This window comes from Abrus precatorius, unplaced genomic scaffold (genome assembly GCF_003935025.1).
Source record: "Abrus precatorius isolate BTA unplaced genomic scaffold, Abrus_2018 Scaffold6, whole genome shotgun sequence".
Classification (NCBI taxonomy): domain Eukaryota; kingdom Viridiplantae; phylum Streptophyta; class Magnoliopsida; order Fabales; family Fabaceae; genus Abrus; species Abrus precatorius.
The window spans coordinates 16,428,821-16,447,919 of NW_020874406.1; the positions used below are offsets into that span (position 1 = coordinate 16,428,821).

A 19,099-nucleotide genomic window follows, 5' to 3' on the forward strand; every position below is an offset into this window, starting at 1 on the left:
AATAATTTATGTGCATCGAGTATCACAAGGATGGGAATTACAAATTGAATGCATATAATATAATAGCACTGTGATTTAAGATTATTGAGATACACATGCACGACGATTGTCGCACAAATTGAAGATGGCAGCCGATCTAGGTAAGGTTATATATCGGGTTCAAACACGATGAGCACCACAGATGATTTTCGTAGAAGAATCAAAACTAACTAAGAGCACGTCAATTTAGCAGAAGGTGGGAAAGCGTGACAAATAGACGATTTGTTTATTTATAAGTTGGTGTTCTGAGTGAAAGAGGACTAAGCCATCTCTAATAACTAATATTAAATGTGAAAGTCTAAATATATAAATATTACTAAAAAAGATAAGGCAGTTAAGAAAATAGTGATGGTGAGTGTAAATAACAATGATAGTTGAACACAATATATAGGGTGGGACGAGATGGGATTTATTAAGATAGATTTATGAAGAAGGGAAGGGCAGTAGCAGTAGAACTCAAGAAACTTGAAAACCCCTTCCTCTATATATCCTTTCCCTCTTTCTTTTCTCAACACACCACACGCTGCCAATTTTTATCTTGCGCCGCGCCGATCTATTCAGAGTAAGTTCTATCCATCTCCCTCTCTTTTTTTTTCTCTTTCCTGTTTTATATATATATATATATGTATATATGTATGTATATATTCATCGCTTTGTTTCTAAAATCACACGAATTTCGATTACGAGCCACTGATGGATCTTGCCGCTTCTTTTCTCCGCCGCAGCCCTTAGATTTGTCTTTCGCGTCTTCAAACTTCATCTGCACGCAAACGACGCCGTATTCAGATCTACCGGTGCAACTTTTTTTTTTCAAACTGAGAGTTTCGCATTTCAATATTTCGACGTTCTTCACCTTCTTGTTCCGATGATACTTATTTTCGTTTCAGATTCTTTTCTTCCTATTCTATTTGATTTGAAATGGATTGCATCGTTTATTGACTCGTTTTCGAGTCGGTTATTAATTTCTTGTGAGAAAAGATTAGGAGACGCTTTTAATGACCTAGATTAGTTTAATATTATCACATTTGATTTCCTTTTTTAAATCCGCGATCACGAATCGGTACGTGAAGCTTCGTTGAATCATCCATTTTGTTTATTTCTACGATTCCTCAATTTCCATGCCTTCTAATTATTTACAGCTATTACGATTTAATTATTATTATCACTATTGATTAATTAATAATATTATCTCCATTTGACTCTCTCTCTCTCTCTCTCTTGTTTGTTTGTAGAAAATTGAAATCCTGATACCGCAGGGTTGTGGAAGCTAGATACTGATTAGATCGTTCATTTGGAGAAAGAGAAAACCCACAGTACTAATTTCTATTAGGGATTTGATTTAATTCAATACGATTTGATGGTGATTTAATTAACCGAAGAGGTTGCCTTGGTGTGTGGGGGAAGAGAGAGAGAGAGAGAGAGATCGGAAAATATGTCGTCATCATCAAACTCGCCGTGCGCGGCGTGCAAGTGTCTGCGGCGAAAGTGTACCCAAGAGTGCGTGTTCGCGCCGTATTTTCCTCCGGACAACCCTCAGAGGTTCGCTTACGTGCACAAGGTTTTCGGCGCCAGCAACGTGGCAAAGCTGCTCAACGAACTCAGCGCAGCTCAGCGAGACGACGCCGTTAAGTCCCTGGCTTACGAGGCTGAAGCGCGTCTCAGAGACCCTGTTTACGGTTGCGTGGGCCTCATCTCCGTCCTTCAACACAAGCTCAGGCAGATCCAAGTGGAACTCAACAATGCCAAAAAGGAACTCGCTACTTATATTGGTCCTCAAGCTATGCAGGGCATGCACGCCCCCATTCTCCAACACCACCCCAACAACCCCTTTTCCTCCACCATTTATGGCAACATGCCGGCGGTGGCGGCCGCCGCACACGGCAGCCAGTTAATGATTCGGGACGCTCAGCCACAGCAGCATCAGATCTTGGAGGCTCAGCAGTTGGCTGCGGCTGTGGTAGCGAGAGAGCAGCAAGAGATGTTTAGGAGTTATGAGAATCAACAGCAACAGGAGTTTCTGCGGTTCAGTTGTGGGTTCGAAGTTGGTTCGGTTTCTTCTGGTGGTGGGTTCAGCCAGGTGTCCCCAGGTGCTGCTTCAGCTGATCAGTTGTCTCCCTCGTTGGCTTTGGGATCCTTTGACAGTGCTTACCACATGCAGCAACCACAGCAAGGAGAACCTCATCCTCATCCTCACCCTCTTCCACTTGAGGCACAGCTATTGCTCCCTCCGCAGCAGAAGCAAGAGTCACAACTTCCCCTTCACCAGCAACAGCCCGAAAACGAGGAGTGTAGGAGTGTTGGTCCATCTTGTTGATTTCCAATTTTGCAGCTCTTGTGCCTATATGCTTTTTTCTGAAACAATTTTCAGCCTAGGTATGCTCTTCTCCCATTTCAATCCATCCATTGTGGGTTTTTCTTTTCTGCTTTTGTTCATTTGTGAAGTTCTTATGGTTCTTGATGTAAGCCTGTTCACGTGGGTTTTGCTAACGGTGAACTCTGTTTATGAATGATTATTTCTACGTTTTTTTTGTTTATGCGATTGTAATTATTAGCTAGCTTTTTCATAACCGGGGCAATCTAGTTTGGTGGCAGGAGAAAGTTAATACGAGTCCTCGGGGTAGTAAGCAAAAGGTCGGTTAGGGGAATGGTCTTTTCACAATGAGAGACGTATGGTCTGGATCATCAATTATGAGAACTTAGAACAGTAAATGACCACATTAGATTTGCCAGCACGGCATATTCTACCTTTTTGTCGTCAAGTTAAAATGTCATGCTGAATAACAAAAGAAAGTTTACATATCTAGGTGGAAATGTTATAAATAATCTATGTTATGCTCTGAAGTCAAGTAAGGTACCTGTAGGGTGTGTCACTGGAATTCGGCAATCTATCAATTCAAGTAATTTGCCCTTGCAATCATATTAACTATTCTAGTAATTTGTTTGAATAGTAACATTAGTCTCATGTGATTGCTCGTGTTTACCTAATGAAAGAGATTATAAGCTAATCCTCTGAAAGGTAATTTGTAGAAGCCGACATGCCAGCCAAAAAAAGTTGGTATAAAAAACAAGATGTGTCCTATTGCGGGCTAACACCTTTGGTCTGCTTTTGTGGCATCCTTAAACAGTAATCACAACATACTTTCGTTTTCTTTTATGAGATCTTAAATACTACGATTGAACACACGTTCATCTTGATTTGCCATGATATTTATTGTTTCAAATAAATTCATGCTGTGTCTCGTAGGAACCGGAAAAAGGCTTTGGCGAGTGTAAAGATGATAGTCCACAATTAACTTTAAGTAAATGAATAATATTAGAGAACATGGTAAACTTTATGTGCCATGCATTTGGTGTCCTACGAACATGAATGTCAATTGTAGTTGCATCATTATTTGGCTATATTTCGAAGTCTTCCGCTGGCTGTTCAAATCCCTTAATATAGAATTTGCAGGATTTCGATAATATGTTTTGTATTAGACATGCCTTAATACCTTTTTATTTGCCCTCTTCTGCAGTTTTTACCTGCCGGATAGAAATGGATAGAAAGAGAGAGACGCGTGAAGCATACATGCGAGATTCATTAATCCGCATCGGTTTGCTTGGCTTTGAAGAGACTAACAACGTAGACACGATTGGAAAAGAGTAATTAAGATCTTCGCTGATCTTGGATATCTTTTTTTTTTTTTTTTCTCTTCTTAAATTCAATTTAAAGCAGTTGCCATGTTTTATCTCTCTTCTTTTTGTCAAAACAAAAATTGTAAATCAGAATTCAGAGAGCTTTCAAAAGCTTTAATTACTAGCTCCTTCGTATTTGTCAGATTATTAGTCATATAGCTGTCCAAGAAATACAAGAAGAAAAAACTCATTTAGCAGCCGAAAAATTCAGTCTGCTAAAATGAAAAATTCAATTACAAATTTATTTAGTTACTGAAATAGCAATCGAACTGCTAAAATATTGGTCGCAAATAGATTTAGCAACCATAAATAAATTTTGTTAAAAAATTTAAAATTAGCAACCAAAATATTTGGTTTACTGATTCTTCGTTTCAATTGCAAATTTGTAACTACTATTTCTTATTTCGATAGCTAACTGCAACTACTATTAGTAACACACTATCTAATACACATTTTTAATCATAGAGTGAAGTTTAGGTATTTTTGACGTTTTATTTAATCAATCCATTCACTACAAGAAATGCTCCATTTAGCGTCAGTTTATTAGTGACGATTAATAATAATCGCCACTAAATTATTTTAAAAATAATATTTAACGTCAGTTTTAGAAATTGTCAAAATGCAAGATTTAGCGGCAGTTTTGTGTAATTGCCACAAAAAATTCGGGATTTAGTGGCGGTTTTGCATAACCGCCGCAAAATAGGCGGTATTTAGTGGCGGTTTTGCAAAACTGCTGCAAAAAAAGCAGGATTTAGTAAAAATGCGAGATTTAGCGTCAGTTCACAATAACAGTATATAAGAAACATCACTCCTCTCTCATTCTCTATCACTCACTCAAAGCTATCATTCATCTCCACCTTAGCATCATGAATTCCAATACTACTCCTCTCTCATTCTCTATCACCCACTCAAAGCTATCATTCATCTCCACCTTAGCATCATGAATTCCACCATTCTCTCTAACATTGCCGCCACCACTGCTCCTGCCATCACCGTCGCACTGTCGCCATAGCCAAAATATCTTCTCTAATCGTGATAACCTTGGTAATCTTCTACTATCATTTTCACTTACTCAAAAAATGGCTTTTTTTTCAACGATTCTACACTATAAATTATAAAATATATATGTTGCGATGTTAAAAAATAAATGGAATGTGAATCCAAATAGCAAAAGAAAAAAATTAAGTAGAAGATAAAAACGAAAAAAAGTGTGGAACTCAAAAAATGGCTTTTTCTCCAACGATTCTACACTATAAATTATAAAATATATATGCTGCGATGTTAAAAGATAAATGGAATGTGAATCCAAATAGCAAAAGAAAAAAATTAAGTAGAAGATAAAAACGAAAAAAAGTGTGGAAGTCAAAAATAGAGTACTACCGGCCAAAAATAAAACACAATCTCGCCAAAAACAGAACATTGTCGCGCATAGTCTAAAATTTGAATTTCAAATTTTAGCGACAGTTTTAAACCGCCACTAAATAACTGCCACATATTTAGTTTTACATCACCAATTTTAAGGTCAGTTTCATAACCGCTGGAAAAATATTTAGAGGAGGTTAAAATTTAACCGCCACTAATAAGTATCTTTTTTGTAGTGATTCTTTAATTAATGCCACTCATACTTCAAAACAGTGTGTTTTAAAATAAGTTTAAAAATTGAAATTAATCTTATTAGTTATAATTCATACATGAAAATCCATTTATAATTGGAATTAAAATTTCGTATCAATTTCATGAAGTTATCAATTACCAGTTAATTAATATTATCAAGTTATAAAGAACACTCAAAGGTAATATTTGTCTCAAATATGAGATATCTTTACTTTTTTATAACAGGATAAGCTTAGTTAAACAACATTATAAATAATAAAAACTTTAAAAAATATTTTATTGATTAAAACTTTTAAAATCATTTTAGAAAAAACCTAGTTTTAGAATGTTTTTATTGTAATTCTCATTTTTTTTTATTTCAAATCTTAAAATGCACTGCCAAATTTAAGGAATTGTTGATTTTTATATACTTACCAAATTTCCAGTAGCACTAAATTACTAACTGAAGCTGCACATATTTGTGTTTTTAGTTTTTGTATAGTTCATAAATTTAGATATTGATTGACTCGGTAAGATTTACACTCAAAGGTAATACACTATAACTTGAAATACTCCATGTTAGAGTAAAGAGATGGTGTTACCAAATGTAAGATAGAGAAAGACTTTAGACTAAAAAATTACTCCTAAAAAATTATATTTACCTCATAAAAAGGGTCGAATTGTTTATTAAGTTTTATGCTTAACTTTCATTCATGGTATGCTTTTTATTAAATAAGACGATCAAAAGTTTCTAAAAGTCTACTCAATAATTTTTTAAACCTAATAGAATGACTTTTAAAATAAATATATAATAAAATAATAAAAAATATTGTTTTTGTAGTAAAGCTATTATAATATTTTTAGAGTATATATTTATTTATACTTTTTATAATTTATTTAAAGGTTTAAATTTACTGGTTAATACACATAATAATGTAAAATTTTAGGCTTATTAATTTATTTAAAAAATCTTATTACAAAGTAATTAATTTATGCTGATAAAACGTATATATTTTTTTTATATAAGAATAAAATGTAACTTAAATGAGCCTATTTCCATCTCAAGCTCACCTTAACCTCTCCGTAATAAGATTAATGATTAGCTCCTTTTCAGACATAATGCGCTATACATGCAGATTCATAGAGAGAGAATTTGTTTAGTTTAACAGATGTTTTTATAATTTTAATTGCATGTTATTTTAATTTTTAGTATTGTTACACAGTCTCTTTCATTAAAAATTATGTTAAAATACATTAAAATATATAGGATGAGTGCATTTTTATATATTTTTAAATAAAAACATTTATTTTTATTTTTTAATTAGTAGTATTTCCTTTTGTTTATTTCTGCATAAATTTTTAAAAAAAACTATTTTCATAATTTGAATCAAGGACTGTACCTTATTCTCAGCTCGACCATTGAGCAATTGTCTGTATTGGCTATGGTTTTTATTTTTATTTTATAACGTGCATGTATCTCGATAAATTTACACAGTTTATTCGTCTAATATATCTAAACTCAAACTAAAAGCGATCCAGTATTTCACATCATCACCGTTAAATTATAAACGACATAATTTTATATTAATTCCATAAAAGATTCATAAATTAATCCATTTTTTGTATTAAAAAATTGTTTTACATAAAGACTGGTAATTGCATATCATTTCACACGCAATGTATGTCTCTGATAAAGATTTGACCAATCTGTAGAAAATAACAACACCCTAACACGTTACTTTGTTCATGTAATTTTTTGCAATCAAAAATTTCAGGCAAGTTGACCAAACAAAGATTATAGATTTGTTTTCCACGAAGATTGCCTTAAGTCAATGGTCAAATATAATAGTCCATTTTTCTGTAAAAGCTGTTTTGGAATCTGTAATCACTCAACCGTGTGCAGCTCACCGATTTGGGAATTAATACAAAACGCTACTTAATTTGATTTTTTGAGATCTGTAATTCTTTTATGGTGCGTTTTGATGTAATGGAAAATAAGTAGAAAACAATATGGTGAAAAAGAAATATGTCAGATTTGTAATTTTTTTATATCAGCGTGTTATCAAGCAATAAGATAATATTTGAAACATTTTTTTAAATTAGCAGAAAAGTTGATAATCTTGGATGATATAGAAATTTAGAATTTAGACAGTGTAATTTTTTTTATAATTAGGGTATTTTAATTAAATTCTTAGCGATATTGCCTAGTGTTTTTGAGCTTTCATTAAGAAAATATTTTTTTATTAAAATCACAAATAGTTATTAATTTAAAATAGAAATATTTAATGCTTATTTTTTAAATCATTAGAAGTATTTCAAAAATTATATTTATTAGCAGAACCCTTATTGTAATGAATGGTTTTGTTAATTAAGATATTGTAATGGTTCAGAAATTAAAAATTATTTTAAAATCCAACACTTACAAACAAATCCAATATAATAAAAATCATGAAAATTGAATCGAAAACTAATTGAATCGCTATATATAAATTGATTTTTAGTTCCTTAAATCAGTTAATAGTTTAAAAATAATTTGATTCGATTTTGAACTGTTCTATCGAATACTCCAATTTTTTTAGTTAAATCATTTTTACTTTATGAATTGATTTTCAATGTAATTTTGTATTCAGTAATATTCAAAGAACTTGATTGGCAAATTTAATACTTTTTTAATATATATATTTTTATTTTATTTTTACATTTTACATCTTTGTTTTTTCTTTTCTCTTCTTTTCTTCCACCTATTTCTCATGCATTAATTGAGTGTGAAATAATAATTACTCTCTCAGTTAAATTTAAATAGGAAAATGAGTAACATGTCTTTGTTAATTCCTCATAACAAAATCACCCCAAACAAAAATTTAGGAACATGTTCCCATGTGTACTAAAATTTAACCGAGGTTTGACCAAACACAAAAACATTTGCTTCCATATAGTATTTTTTAGGTAGATATGGAAATTAACGAAACATAGTTTACAAGGCTCAGACTAATTGTGAATAGGCACCTCTCGCCCAATGGTTTGTAAATTGGTGGTATTGGGAATCTTCGAGTTTGGTGAATGGGTTTGAGTGATAAGTACTGCATATTATATAAGGTGTTACCCATTTACTCGACAAGCTTGAGATTATAAAGAGCATTCATCTGCTCCGTAAGGTCTGACTCCAGTAATATTTTTAGCTTTTGTTGTTCACCTTTCATCCGTACAACATAAATCTGGCAACAAAAGAAAAATAACAATAATTTGATGTTTTCATGCTCAACTGGATACATTGATGAAATGTAAAAATTTTCTAAGACCCGAGATTTGACCCCTGGTCACCTTGCATATAACTTGCTTGCTCTCACTACTTGAACTATACTGCACGTTTAAGATATCCAATATTTAAATGCGGAACCCAAAGCCTTCTATGGACACTATCTGCTTACTGTTAGCCCAATGACAAACTGGGCTGGATCCTCACTTTGAGATTCATAAGTCATGTGTATCTTTGACAAAAAAGCAGCAGCAGCATATATGTAAATTCAACGCTTTATTCATATTCACTCTAGGAGATCATTGTTAGAATTTAGAGGTCAAGAGAGCTATTCCAAGGGTCCAAAACTTTTTGTAGTTACACAATCAAGAGGTTTCCTTAGAGTATTCTAATTGTGTGTCACTTGCATTTGAACACAACATAATTAACCAACATCATTGTGTGAAGTATGCAACATATTTCGTCCCATTACTCTACAAACAGTGACTCAAGGGATGGATTCTTTGGCAGATACATCCTTATCATCTTCAACCTGTTGCTAATTAGAGTAATTGCTGCCTACTGTTAGATCACATTCAGCTCATCCTTATTGACTCACCAGAATGATATCAGATCAGTAAGTTAAGAGTGCATAAACAAAAAGAAAACATAACATGAAGTGAGCCAAGTGCTTATTATCTGTAATTATCATATGTAAATGATAGAAGGTTTATATGTAACTATTCCTCGTGCTTTTAACACAACAACTAAATCTTATCTTACTAAGTGAAGTCAGCCAGGTAGATTATAGATATCATTAAACAACTTAAAACTAAAATTTTAAAAATATAAATTATCAAAAAATATTTTTTAATAACTTTATCCTAACACAATATCATTTTTTTAATAATTTAACTCTAACACAATATCGTTTTTATATAAAATGTTTCAATAATTAGTCACCAAAGATCTAACACAACCTTCCTACTTTATTTTTGTAATAATAAAAGAAAATTGTACTTATCTTTTCAACTCATAAATTAATGAGTGATTTAATAGTGTCTGTACAACATGGGTCTAGAAGGTTTTCATTAAATAGAATAAGTTAGAAGTTTGGTAAAGTTTCGTAAGAATTTGGGCCGCGCATGACAAATTAACATAAACAACAGTATGAAAAAGATGCCCACATAAATTATGCATTTCTTTTGAACCAATGCATTGAGGAAGTTGAACATGATCAGGAATCTTGTTACTGAAAGCCTTTTATTTATTTAAGCAAACCAGATGACCCTCCCAAATACTAGACACAAGAAAAACTAACCAGGGATTTTAGGTTAAATTAAAAGGTCGTACATTATAAGGCCTAGTATCCCAAAATACGTGACCCCGACTCGCAGCCTTTGCACATAACCTTGGCAAATTCAACCGTTTCTACAAGAAAGCCCAGTAAAAACAAAAAGGCCGCAGAGCGAGGAATCTTATACATGCTGATATAAAGAGAAAATTCTCACTAAATTTCTAATATTTTCCATTCTCAAAGAGTTAAATATTTTTACTTGTCTAAAAGTGAGAAAAAGGCCCTTTAAACTAATTCATATATCTACCACCCATACCTCGTTCTCATGAATTATTTAATAATATATTTTTAAATTGTGTTTTGTTAATCTCAGTTCTTAAGATTGAGTTTAAATATCTATAAATAAAAAAAATTTATAAAAAAGGTACACAGTTATTATATTAAAATTATAAAAATATAATAAATATTTTTTTTTAATAATTTTTTATTATTAGCTACTTATCCTCAACCATAGACCCTTAAAGTTGATATTAACAATTTTTTTTAAAATTTATTACATTTTTAAAGTAAAATTTTATTGAATTCAAATTTGTAAACAATTGTGGGGCATAGCATAGTATTCAAAAATACTCTATTCAAAATCACATGTTTTGTGTTGCAAAAGCGGGTGAAAAAGAAAAAAAATTCATTGTACAAAAGTGAGTACACAATCCCACACAATCATTCCTTTTTTGTCTTCCAAAGAGTCTCCATCTCCCATACTCATCTCCTCCATCTTTGTAGATCTATCAACATTGTACTTGTCCTATATTGCCGCCACCTAGCGTAAGCAACACCACAGACTCACCTTCAGAGCTAACTCCTTCGCCTCATCCTTCGGTTCTACCTCCTGAATTTGACATTCCCATTGTTCTTCAAAAAGGTATATGTTCTACTCATAATCCTTCTCATTATATTTCTTTTGAGTTATCATCGTCTTTCTCTTTCCTATTATTCTTGTCTTTCTTTTTGTCCTTTGTTTCCATTTCTAAGAAGCAGGTGATGCATTTGCCTATCTTGAATGACAACAAGTTGTGTTAGATGAGATGTGTATATTACACAATAGTGGGACTAGGGATCTCATTCGTCTACCACCAGAGAAGTCAATTGTTGGTTGTCGATGGGTGTATAGAATAAAGGTTGGTCTAGATGGCAAGGTTGACAGGCTTAAGGCTTCGTCGTCAAAAGCTTTACTCAAATTTTCAAGTTGGATTATAGGGACATTTTTTCTCCCGCCGCCAAAATGCCTTTTGATATGACTATTCTTATCCATTATTGCCATTTGTCATTGGCCTCTCTATCAGTTGGATATCAAAAATGTCTTTTATATGGAGATTTGCTCGAGGAAGTCTACGTGGAGTAACCTCCTTGCTTTGTTGCTCAGGGAGAGTTTTCTGGTCTTGTTTATCAACTGCAAAAATCTTTATATGGTCTCAAACAGTCACCCACAGTATGGTTCAACAAATTTAGTACTGTGATTCAATAGTTTGGCATAACTTGAAGCGAGACTAACCATTCTGTCTTCTATCGTCATTCACCAACTATTTGTTTATGTTGATAACATTATCATCATGGGTAGTGATCATCTCAGCATTGCACGAGTAAAGTAGCATCTTTTCAAACATTTTTAAACGAAGGATGTTAGCAAATTGAAATATTTCTTGGGAATAGAAGTAGCATGGTCCAAAAATGGGATCACCATATCTCAAAGAAAGTATGCAATGGATATTCTAGTAGAAACAAGAATGTTAAATTCTAAGACAATCGCTACCCCCATGGATTCCAATGTCAAGCTCATGCTAAATTAAGAGTAGTCTCTTATAGATCCTAAAAGGTACAAACGATTAGTAGAAAAGTTAAACTACCTCATTATTACCTGTCTAGATATCTTGTATGTAATAAGTGTAGTAAGTCAATTCCTCAACTCTACATGTAAGAAATATTAGGACACAATGACTCGTATTGTTCGATAAATTAAATGACTCCAAGAAAGGGTCTTTTATATGAAGACAAAGGATACACTTGAGTCATGGGGTATTCTGAAGCAGATTGGGTAGGATCTTCCCTTGATAGAAGGTTCACTTCTGGGTTCTGTATATTTGTTAAAGATCACCTTGTCTTTTAAAAAAGTAAACAAAATGTTGTAGCCAAATCCAATGTGAAGGTAGAGTATCGAGTTATGGCTATAGCCAGTCAGAAGCTTATATATCATTTATATGTGACAATTAGACCGTCATGCATATTGCCTCAAATTTAGTATTACATGAACAGACAAAACATATTGAAGATGATTGTTACTTTGTCAGAGAAAAAGTTATGTTTGAAGAAATGTCTTCTAATTTTATAAATTTTCATGATCAACTAAGAAATATATTTATTAAATCACTAAAGAGTCTTCGGATTAACTACGCAACAAGCTTGGTGTATATAACTTATATACTCCAACTTGAAAAGGAGTGTTAAAATTTTGTAAATATAATAATTATATATTTTATAATTATGTATTTTTTTTCTTATAAAATTCAATAGATAAATTTACTCAAATATCTCTTTGATTTCTCTTTTCTTAACAAAGTTTTTGTTAACATTATCCCTTAAATATGATTTTAAACATCCAGAAACAAGATTAATTTTTGTATTAAAAAATATTACATTAAAAATATAATAAATCTTTCTTTTCCCATAAAATCTTATTATTTTTAGTCACTTAAAATTAATTCTAATGTTAACATTTTCCTTATCAAAATACAAGGGCAATAACAGGTAACACGTCAGGAAACACATGCTAATCCAATGGCTTGCCACCTAATGGCCAGAAATGAAGAGGTTCTGTATATAAGGAAGGCATGGGTAACGAGGGTCGCAACTAGATTGCAAGGAGTTGAACGCCACCTAAGAATCAGCTTCAACAACTATGCGATTAATGTTAAAACAAAGGGCAAGGTTAATCCCATAGAGAAGCACCCCAAAGCTCCACACGGATCGCCAAGCAAGCTCCGAAGTTACAAAGATGACTGAGAAACAAAATCCCTTGTGTCATTTCTGACATTTCTTTATACCCATATCTTGAGTAGCTGCCCTAGTAAAAAAAGGTCAACTATTTGGCTTGAGGAATTGACCAACAAAATGTCCGAAACTCAAACAATGCCAAAAGGCATGAACAGCTAGCACAGCATAGTGCAAAATTGTTACTATAAATAACCGTACAAAATGTTACACTTCTTCTTTGGAAGAACAACGTATGTATTCTAATCTGAATCGGATGACAACTGAGGAGGACACAATGTCGCAACCATTTTAGACAACATCTCTTCCATTTCCACCAATTCTTCCCTACCAAAGCCCCAACTCCTAAGTAACTCCACCCCAGCTGCTCCTCGCTCAATTCCAAACCGGTGAAGATTTTGCAATTTTCTCTCCAAAAGTGGTAAGGCAGCACTGGTGGAACGTAATCTGGCTGCCATGGGAATGGAATGGACGTCAAGAGATCCTTTTGGTGAAGAATTAGTGCTTTGCCCATCCATCAATTCACCCCGCTGGCCAACATGGTTCCCAAAGATTGATGGAAAAGGCAAGGGAATAGGCAGCGGACAAAGAGCAACAGATAGATGACAGAACATTGGCCTTGTATTTGCAAATTGAAAAGCAGCATCAACTACATCCTTTACCTCAGAAACTGAAGCAAGATGACCTATTAAACCAAAACAGAAGGGTTGAGATAAAATAATCATGCAGACGACAGAACTTAAAAGCGACAGAATGGAAAAAAAAATAGAATAGAATAGGAGAACTAAAATAGTAGACCACTAACACATTTATGCTTATGAAGAATCTATTATACATCAAATAAATTTGCACTAGTTAACACCTTGTTCAAGCAAAATCAAAATTTAGTCATTCTATTGTCATAAATATTTTTTGAAAATCTCCTGTCTTCAAATGACTTTTAAAATGTAAAACTAATGAGGAAAAATGCATGGGCACGGTTATCTTACTTTTGTTCTGCCAACATTGCTGCATGTTCTTCTAAGTATTATTTTAATTTCTCATTTTTTTCAAACATCTTCAACTAAAAGCAGGTTTATCTGCCTAATTAAATAGAAGCACTGTATCAAAGTTTGACAAACAACTAAGATCTTCACAAATTGGTGAATCTATGGTGATTTAACTAAGAGAGTTCCATAACAAAGAAGATGAGTGCCAAAACAACCTGAAGCTACCAGAATCATTGTCAAGATTGTGGATTCATTAAAGTGTAAACACTGAGGTCCAATATCACTTTCCACTATGTTACAGCTGAAAGCTATAAAGTAATTTATCATCTAGTTCATTCAGAATTATAAAAGAAAGATGTAACCCATGGTGTTACTAAACATTTTATGTATGTATGTATATATCCTAAAATTCTGTTGTTTTCACATTACGGCTTACTCAGAATGGTAAATGGAATTTAAATTTAGATAATATACTATATACTATACAATAAATTAAACCAATATGCTTAAATGGGCCAAAAACATTGAAGTGGAGAATACTGTTTGATTAAGTTCGAAAGACTAAGACAAGCGAAACATTCAAGAAAAAAATTATAAATCTCTATAGCCAATACCTGATGCAAGAGCTCCGTGGACTGTCATGTGTTCAATTGCCTGCATGTCTTCAACATCCTCTGCTATTTGTGGGGTCAACGGCTGCAAATTCTCTAACAAAGACAGTTCATTCTGTCCCCCTGCATTTGAAGAGTAAGACCGATCAAATACATTTCTTATTAATATCAACCTGAAAAATTATTCACATTTACCAGTTAAAGAAGGTGCGGGCATAGCAGCATCCAAAACTGACACCATATTTTGCCTTCCTTGCCCTGACAACATTTGTACGACTCCATGAACATCCACAGCCCCGGAAACAGAACATGCATCTGCAGTAGGCCCAACTGGAACCATTCGGAAAGGTAGACTAATGGAGTGTATTGCAGCCGCATAAACTGCACTCGAGTGGTACTGCTTCACATCTTCAATGTGGAGGAATTTGGAAGCTTTACCTATGAAATAAAAGATGGTTCAGTAAAGTTGAATAAGCAAACATCAGTACTTGCTGGCTATTATCAAAGGAAGGGTATTCACTATTTAGTTGTCTAACATAAAAAATTCTATATTACAAAGATTATTACTTTTACTTAACGAGGGCAGACCAACAGGTACAATAAGTTTACAGTAGGATGATAGTCTTGAAAATGATACAGCATCATGAATATCCTCTACGATAGTACGCTTTCTGCTATGAAGATTTGTGCGTGAACCAGAACCTTGGACAGCATAGAGTAAGACAGGAGTGTTTGTATATTCATCTACAATATTCTCTAAAAATTCAGCAGCAACCGCAGAGAAACCCCCAGAATCATCAACCACAAATTGAAATCCCTGTCAAAATTGCCAAAATTTAGAGATTGCATAAGGCACATCAAACTAAAATGAATTTTCTTTTAGAGCCTAATGGACACAGGCTATGGCTAAGATCAAAACAACATATATGTTTGTAGTTATACTAATATTACCATCAATCTGAAAATTTCAAACCAAAGTTCATTAAGCTGAACAAGAAAAAAGTAGGAAATCCATTAATGCTTCAGATATCTAGTCATAAGGTAGCTTTGTGAATTGTGAAACTACAATGAATTAATGATAGGTAAGCATTTTAGAGAATCATGATTTCTGTACTTCTGTTTGGTTCATTAAATATAAGCTTTTGTTCAAGGCATAAGCAATGCATTCTCATATATAACAAGGACATTATAAAAAACGAAAGCTAAGAATATAAATTGACCGAAAAGTGAAAACTGGTAGAAAATCCAGATGCCACAAAGTATTAATTCCACTCATTGTTTCACTAAAAGGGTTAAAGTTAAAAGATACACAAGTATACCCCAAACCCAACTTAAAAATTGAAATAGCAAAAAACAGTTACCTGTATATGGTCACACTCTTCAACAAAAAATCGAAGTCTATCACTAATTTCTTCCCCTTCCGCAGCCCAAGAAAAGCAATCCCTTCCACTTCCATAATTGTCAAATTCCTCAACATCTGCCCAAACTCCATTTAATTCATATAGACTCCGCGGGTGATAATTTACTTTTGAGTAGTCTGTCCAAAACTGTACACCATTTTCTAGACATTCAATTATATCCTTATCCTGAAACTCACTCTGAGAACCATTATTTGAATCACTGATCTCATCTACCACATTCAAATTCTCTTCTTCTTCATGAAGTCTTTGTAGGAATAGATTTCTTTTATGAGGCTCAGAGGTTTGGGTGGAAACTCTGCCAGCCCTGCACCTTGGTGTATGGGCATTCAGTGCATTTGAACATAAATTTAAACCATGGGGCCATGACAGATATAACTGATTAAGTAGGTTTCATGTCCAATAAAAAGTGGCAGGCAAAACAATTTCAAATTTTTAATACCCTAGAAGGCTTTAAGTAGATGCTTGACACAAATGAAATATACAAGTGAACAGAACATCAAGAACTTTTGCAAGTTAGATACTTGTAAACATTGGCCATTTTTAATCTTTGTGCATACTTTTAAGGCCTAACAGTCCCTATAATTTCATTAAATTTTTAATAAAGCCCTCATAGTTTAAATACTTTTAATTAAGATTTAAGTCCTTATAAGTTTAACAATTTTGTAATTATATTCTTAAAGGTTAACACCATTAACCCTCGGTGACCTATATAACTCACTCCTTACTCAAAAATTATCTCTGGGGATGATTTTGAAAACATTTCAGTCACTGTATTTTTCTTTCTGAGTTTTCCTCTGAATCCCCCACCCAAATTCTTCCAGGTTTTCATACCCACAATTCCCATCACCATATTTTGATTCTTTAGAAACTTTTTCAATTATTAATGTAAGTAAGCTAAAAGATTAAAGCTGTTAGTCTGTTTCTGTAATTTTTGGTTAAAGAAAGAACAAGATACTTCTTGTCATTTCACTTGCCTACTTCAACTCAGGATCATTCAGACTGTGAAAATGAAAAATGAATAGATTCTCTATTTCTCTACGTTCATATGTTAAAACACTGCTACAATTATCATAGAAGCATAATAGACTAAAAGCTCTCACCAGGTGACAATATCTGGTGTTGTGGGAGCAACCTCCTTATACAATGTACCACGTGAACTCATACATCCAAGGGATCCTGAAAAGGTTTACAAATTCTAAGAATTGATTACAAGAGGGATGAAAGTGAATGATGTTTACACTGTACACGAAGAAAAAAAGAGATAAGAAATTATACAACGAATCTTATGCTAAAATAAGTTTGCATTGACACATTCTATCCTCATGAGATCAACAAAAGACAAAATTAACATGGAGCAAAGGAAAGTAGCAAGGATATTTAAATATAAAATTGAAGTACAAGAAGGAAACACTGCATAGGCAAGATATTGAGCTTTCTTCAGCTCCTTAAGGGATGATAGGCTAGCATGTTGCATAAAAAGTTTTAAAATGTTGGTGGATTGGTTTTCCATTAACTTAACATGCTTGCCTTGTTTCTACCTCCCACAAAAAAGGTTGGGGGATCAGTATCACAATATTTAAATAATAACTAATGAATTTTTGCATTTTGCACCAATTACATTGGTACTACTACATATTAGTAAAAAAAATAATTAGTATTCTTCTTCAGAATTCAGTTGAATGTAAGACTAACCATGAATCCTTTGCTACCACTTAGCAGCATCAACTCAATGAACAGCAATACCAGTAAATAGATTCTATAAAAAGGGCAAGAAGGAACAGCACTGATAAACAAAGGCGAGCAGTATAAGCCCTTCTCTGGCCTGGGAAAAAGCAGCGAACTCTAGAAGCTAGGGCGTTGTAGCTTCAATAATTTAAAAACTTATAAATTAAATACCTCTCAAGTTTAGTGAAACTAGGCGAGGAGTATATGTAAGGATGCCCTGCACATATTTAAGCAAAAATGGTGTAAGCATTAGAATAACATATAATGCTTCTAATCTACAGATTTGAATCGACTGTACCCAATCCCCATTTTCCCTTGCCACCACTAAAAATATGCCAACTAGATATCTGAGTATCAGTTAATAGTACCACAATCAAATTAACCCATACTCTATTGTACACACTGGTGCAACAGGCAATCTGGAAATGGTAAATGGAACAGGGACATCAGATAGCAGCAGACCATGACACCAATTAGACAAGTCAAAATGCAAGATCTCATTCAATCTTCTACAACACACTTCTAGTTCTAGTCACTAACGAGATTATTTAAATAAATATATAAATATACTTAAATGCCACTTCAACCACAGAAAATTGCACCTGCTGTGTCTCACCAGTACGATAAAGTACATCCATGTTAAGATCCTGATTCTTGAACACCAAATCAGCACATGGGTCCCCAGCCAACCCAAGCAATTCATCCTTACAACAGAACACAAACGAAATGCTACATGGTTAAACAATGAACACGCTATCAACAGTATTCCAGTGAAACACAATAAACTTCACCCCAAAATAAAGGGAAACAGAATAAATTATATTAGCAAAATGCGTGTCAAGAGAATCAACTTCCCATAAGATAAAAAATAAACGTAGAGGGGGAATGAATAGGAATTGAAACCTGAAAGTTCCAGAAGTGAGAACCAACGAAGTTGGCAAAACCACCAACTTGGATAGTCACAATTTCTTTCATATTCGCTTCCTGCTAGTCACAGAATAGCATAATCCATTGATTAATTGCGTGAAAGCAGTTTAATACGAAATTAAGTATGCAATTAAGTGAGAAGCGTACCTTAGGTTAAGCTCAGCGGTTGGTTTTTGGCGGCAAAGGGTAATATCGATGTTTGGGTGATGCAAAATATAAACACTTCAATTTAATTTAAGCGACTGAGTCTGAAGTATGAAAACAGATTACTCTTCGCCGCAAGCGGCGGAAGATTTTCTTTTCCTTTTCCGAATCGGGTCGGATCTACAATCCTGGTTTGGAATTTTTTTAAATTATTTTTTACCATAATTTTTTATTAAAAAATTAACTATATGTTTGGAATGAAATTATTAAAAATATGATTTTTTAATTCTCTCAGAATTTTATTAAAATAAATAATTAAAAAACAAATTAAACATATATGAACTTGAAGAATATTTTATTAAATAATCACAAAAAAATAAGACTAATTTATATTATAT

The 19,099-nt window shown here is 33.2% G+C and overlaps 2 protein-coding genes across 8 annotated transcripts; one reads left to right on the forward strand and one right to left on the reverse strand.

The window, feature by feature from the left end:
• The first annotated feature begins 453 nt into the window (after window positions 1–453).
• Window positions 454–3,837, forward strand: LOC113869726 (LOB domain-containing protein 36-like). The gene is made up of 3 exons (XM_027506185.1): window positions 454–601; window positions 1,272–2,412; window positions 3,555–3,837. Exon 2 carries the CDS (start codon window positions 1,472–1,474, stop codon window positions 2,351–2,353), a length of 882 nt encoding a protein of 293 aa, XP_027361986.1. The 5' UTR covers window positions 454–601; window positions 1,272–1,471; the 3' UTR covers window positions 2,354–2,412; window positions 3,555–3,837.
• An 8,875-nt stretch (window positions 3,838–12,712) lies between these two features.
• Window positions 12,713–18,810, reverse strand: LOC113869172 (protein misato homolog 1). 7 transcript variants are annotated; one of them, XM_027505372.1, is made up of 11 exons: window positions 18,705–18,763; window positions 18,534–18,614; window positions 18,247–18,334; window positions 17,598–17,847; window positions 17,006–17,081; window positions 16,119–16,209; window positions 15,846–16,031; window positions 15,052–15,301; window positions 14,680–14,922; window positions 14,488–14,607; window positions 12,713–13,569 (listed from the first exon to the last, which is right to left on the reverse strand). In XM_027505372.1, the coding sequence occupies exons 5-11, from the start codon at window positions 17,065–17,067 to the stop codon at window positions 13,127–13,129; spliced, it is 1,395 nt and encodes a 464-aa protein (XP_027361173.1). In that variant the 5' UTR covers window positions 17,068–17,081; window positions 17,598–17,847; window positions 18,247–18,334; window positions 18,534–18,614; window positions 18,705–18,763; the 3' UTR covers window positions 12,713–13,126. The 7 variants fall into 7 exon arrangements, with proteins under 7 accessions (XP_027361173.1, XP_027361168.1, XP_027361172.1 ...); XM_027505367.1 differs by having other exon boundaries at window positions 15,846–16,209; window positions 17,802–17,847; window positions 18,233–18,334; window positions 18,705–18,810; XM_027505368.1 differs by having other exon boundaries at window positions 13,075–13,572; window positions 15,094–15,301; window positions 15,846–16,209; ... (1 more) ...; window positions 18,233–18,334; window positions 18,705–18,810.
• Window positions 18,811–19,099: the final 289 nt, after the last annotated feature.

Excerpts from the sequence above, each read along its gene's own strand:
- LOC113869726 (XM_027506185.1), top strand. The coding sequence starts at position 1,472 with ATGTCGTCATCATCAAACTCGCCGTGCGCGGCGTGCAAGTGTCTGCGG.
- LOC113869172 (XM_027505366.1), bottom strand. The coding sequence starts at position 18,605 with ATGAAAGAAATTGTGACTATCCAAGTTGGTGGTTTTGCCAACTTCGTT. Across the intron at positions 18,335-18,533 it reads CTCACTTCTGGAACTTTCAG|GATGAATTGCTTGGGTTGGC; the intron begins GTTTCAATTCCT and ends TTCTGTTGTAAG. Across the intron at positions 17,848-18,232 it reads GTACTGGTGAGACACAGCAG|GGCATCCTTACATATACTCC; the intron begins GTGCAATTTTCT and ends AAATATGTGCAG.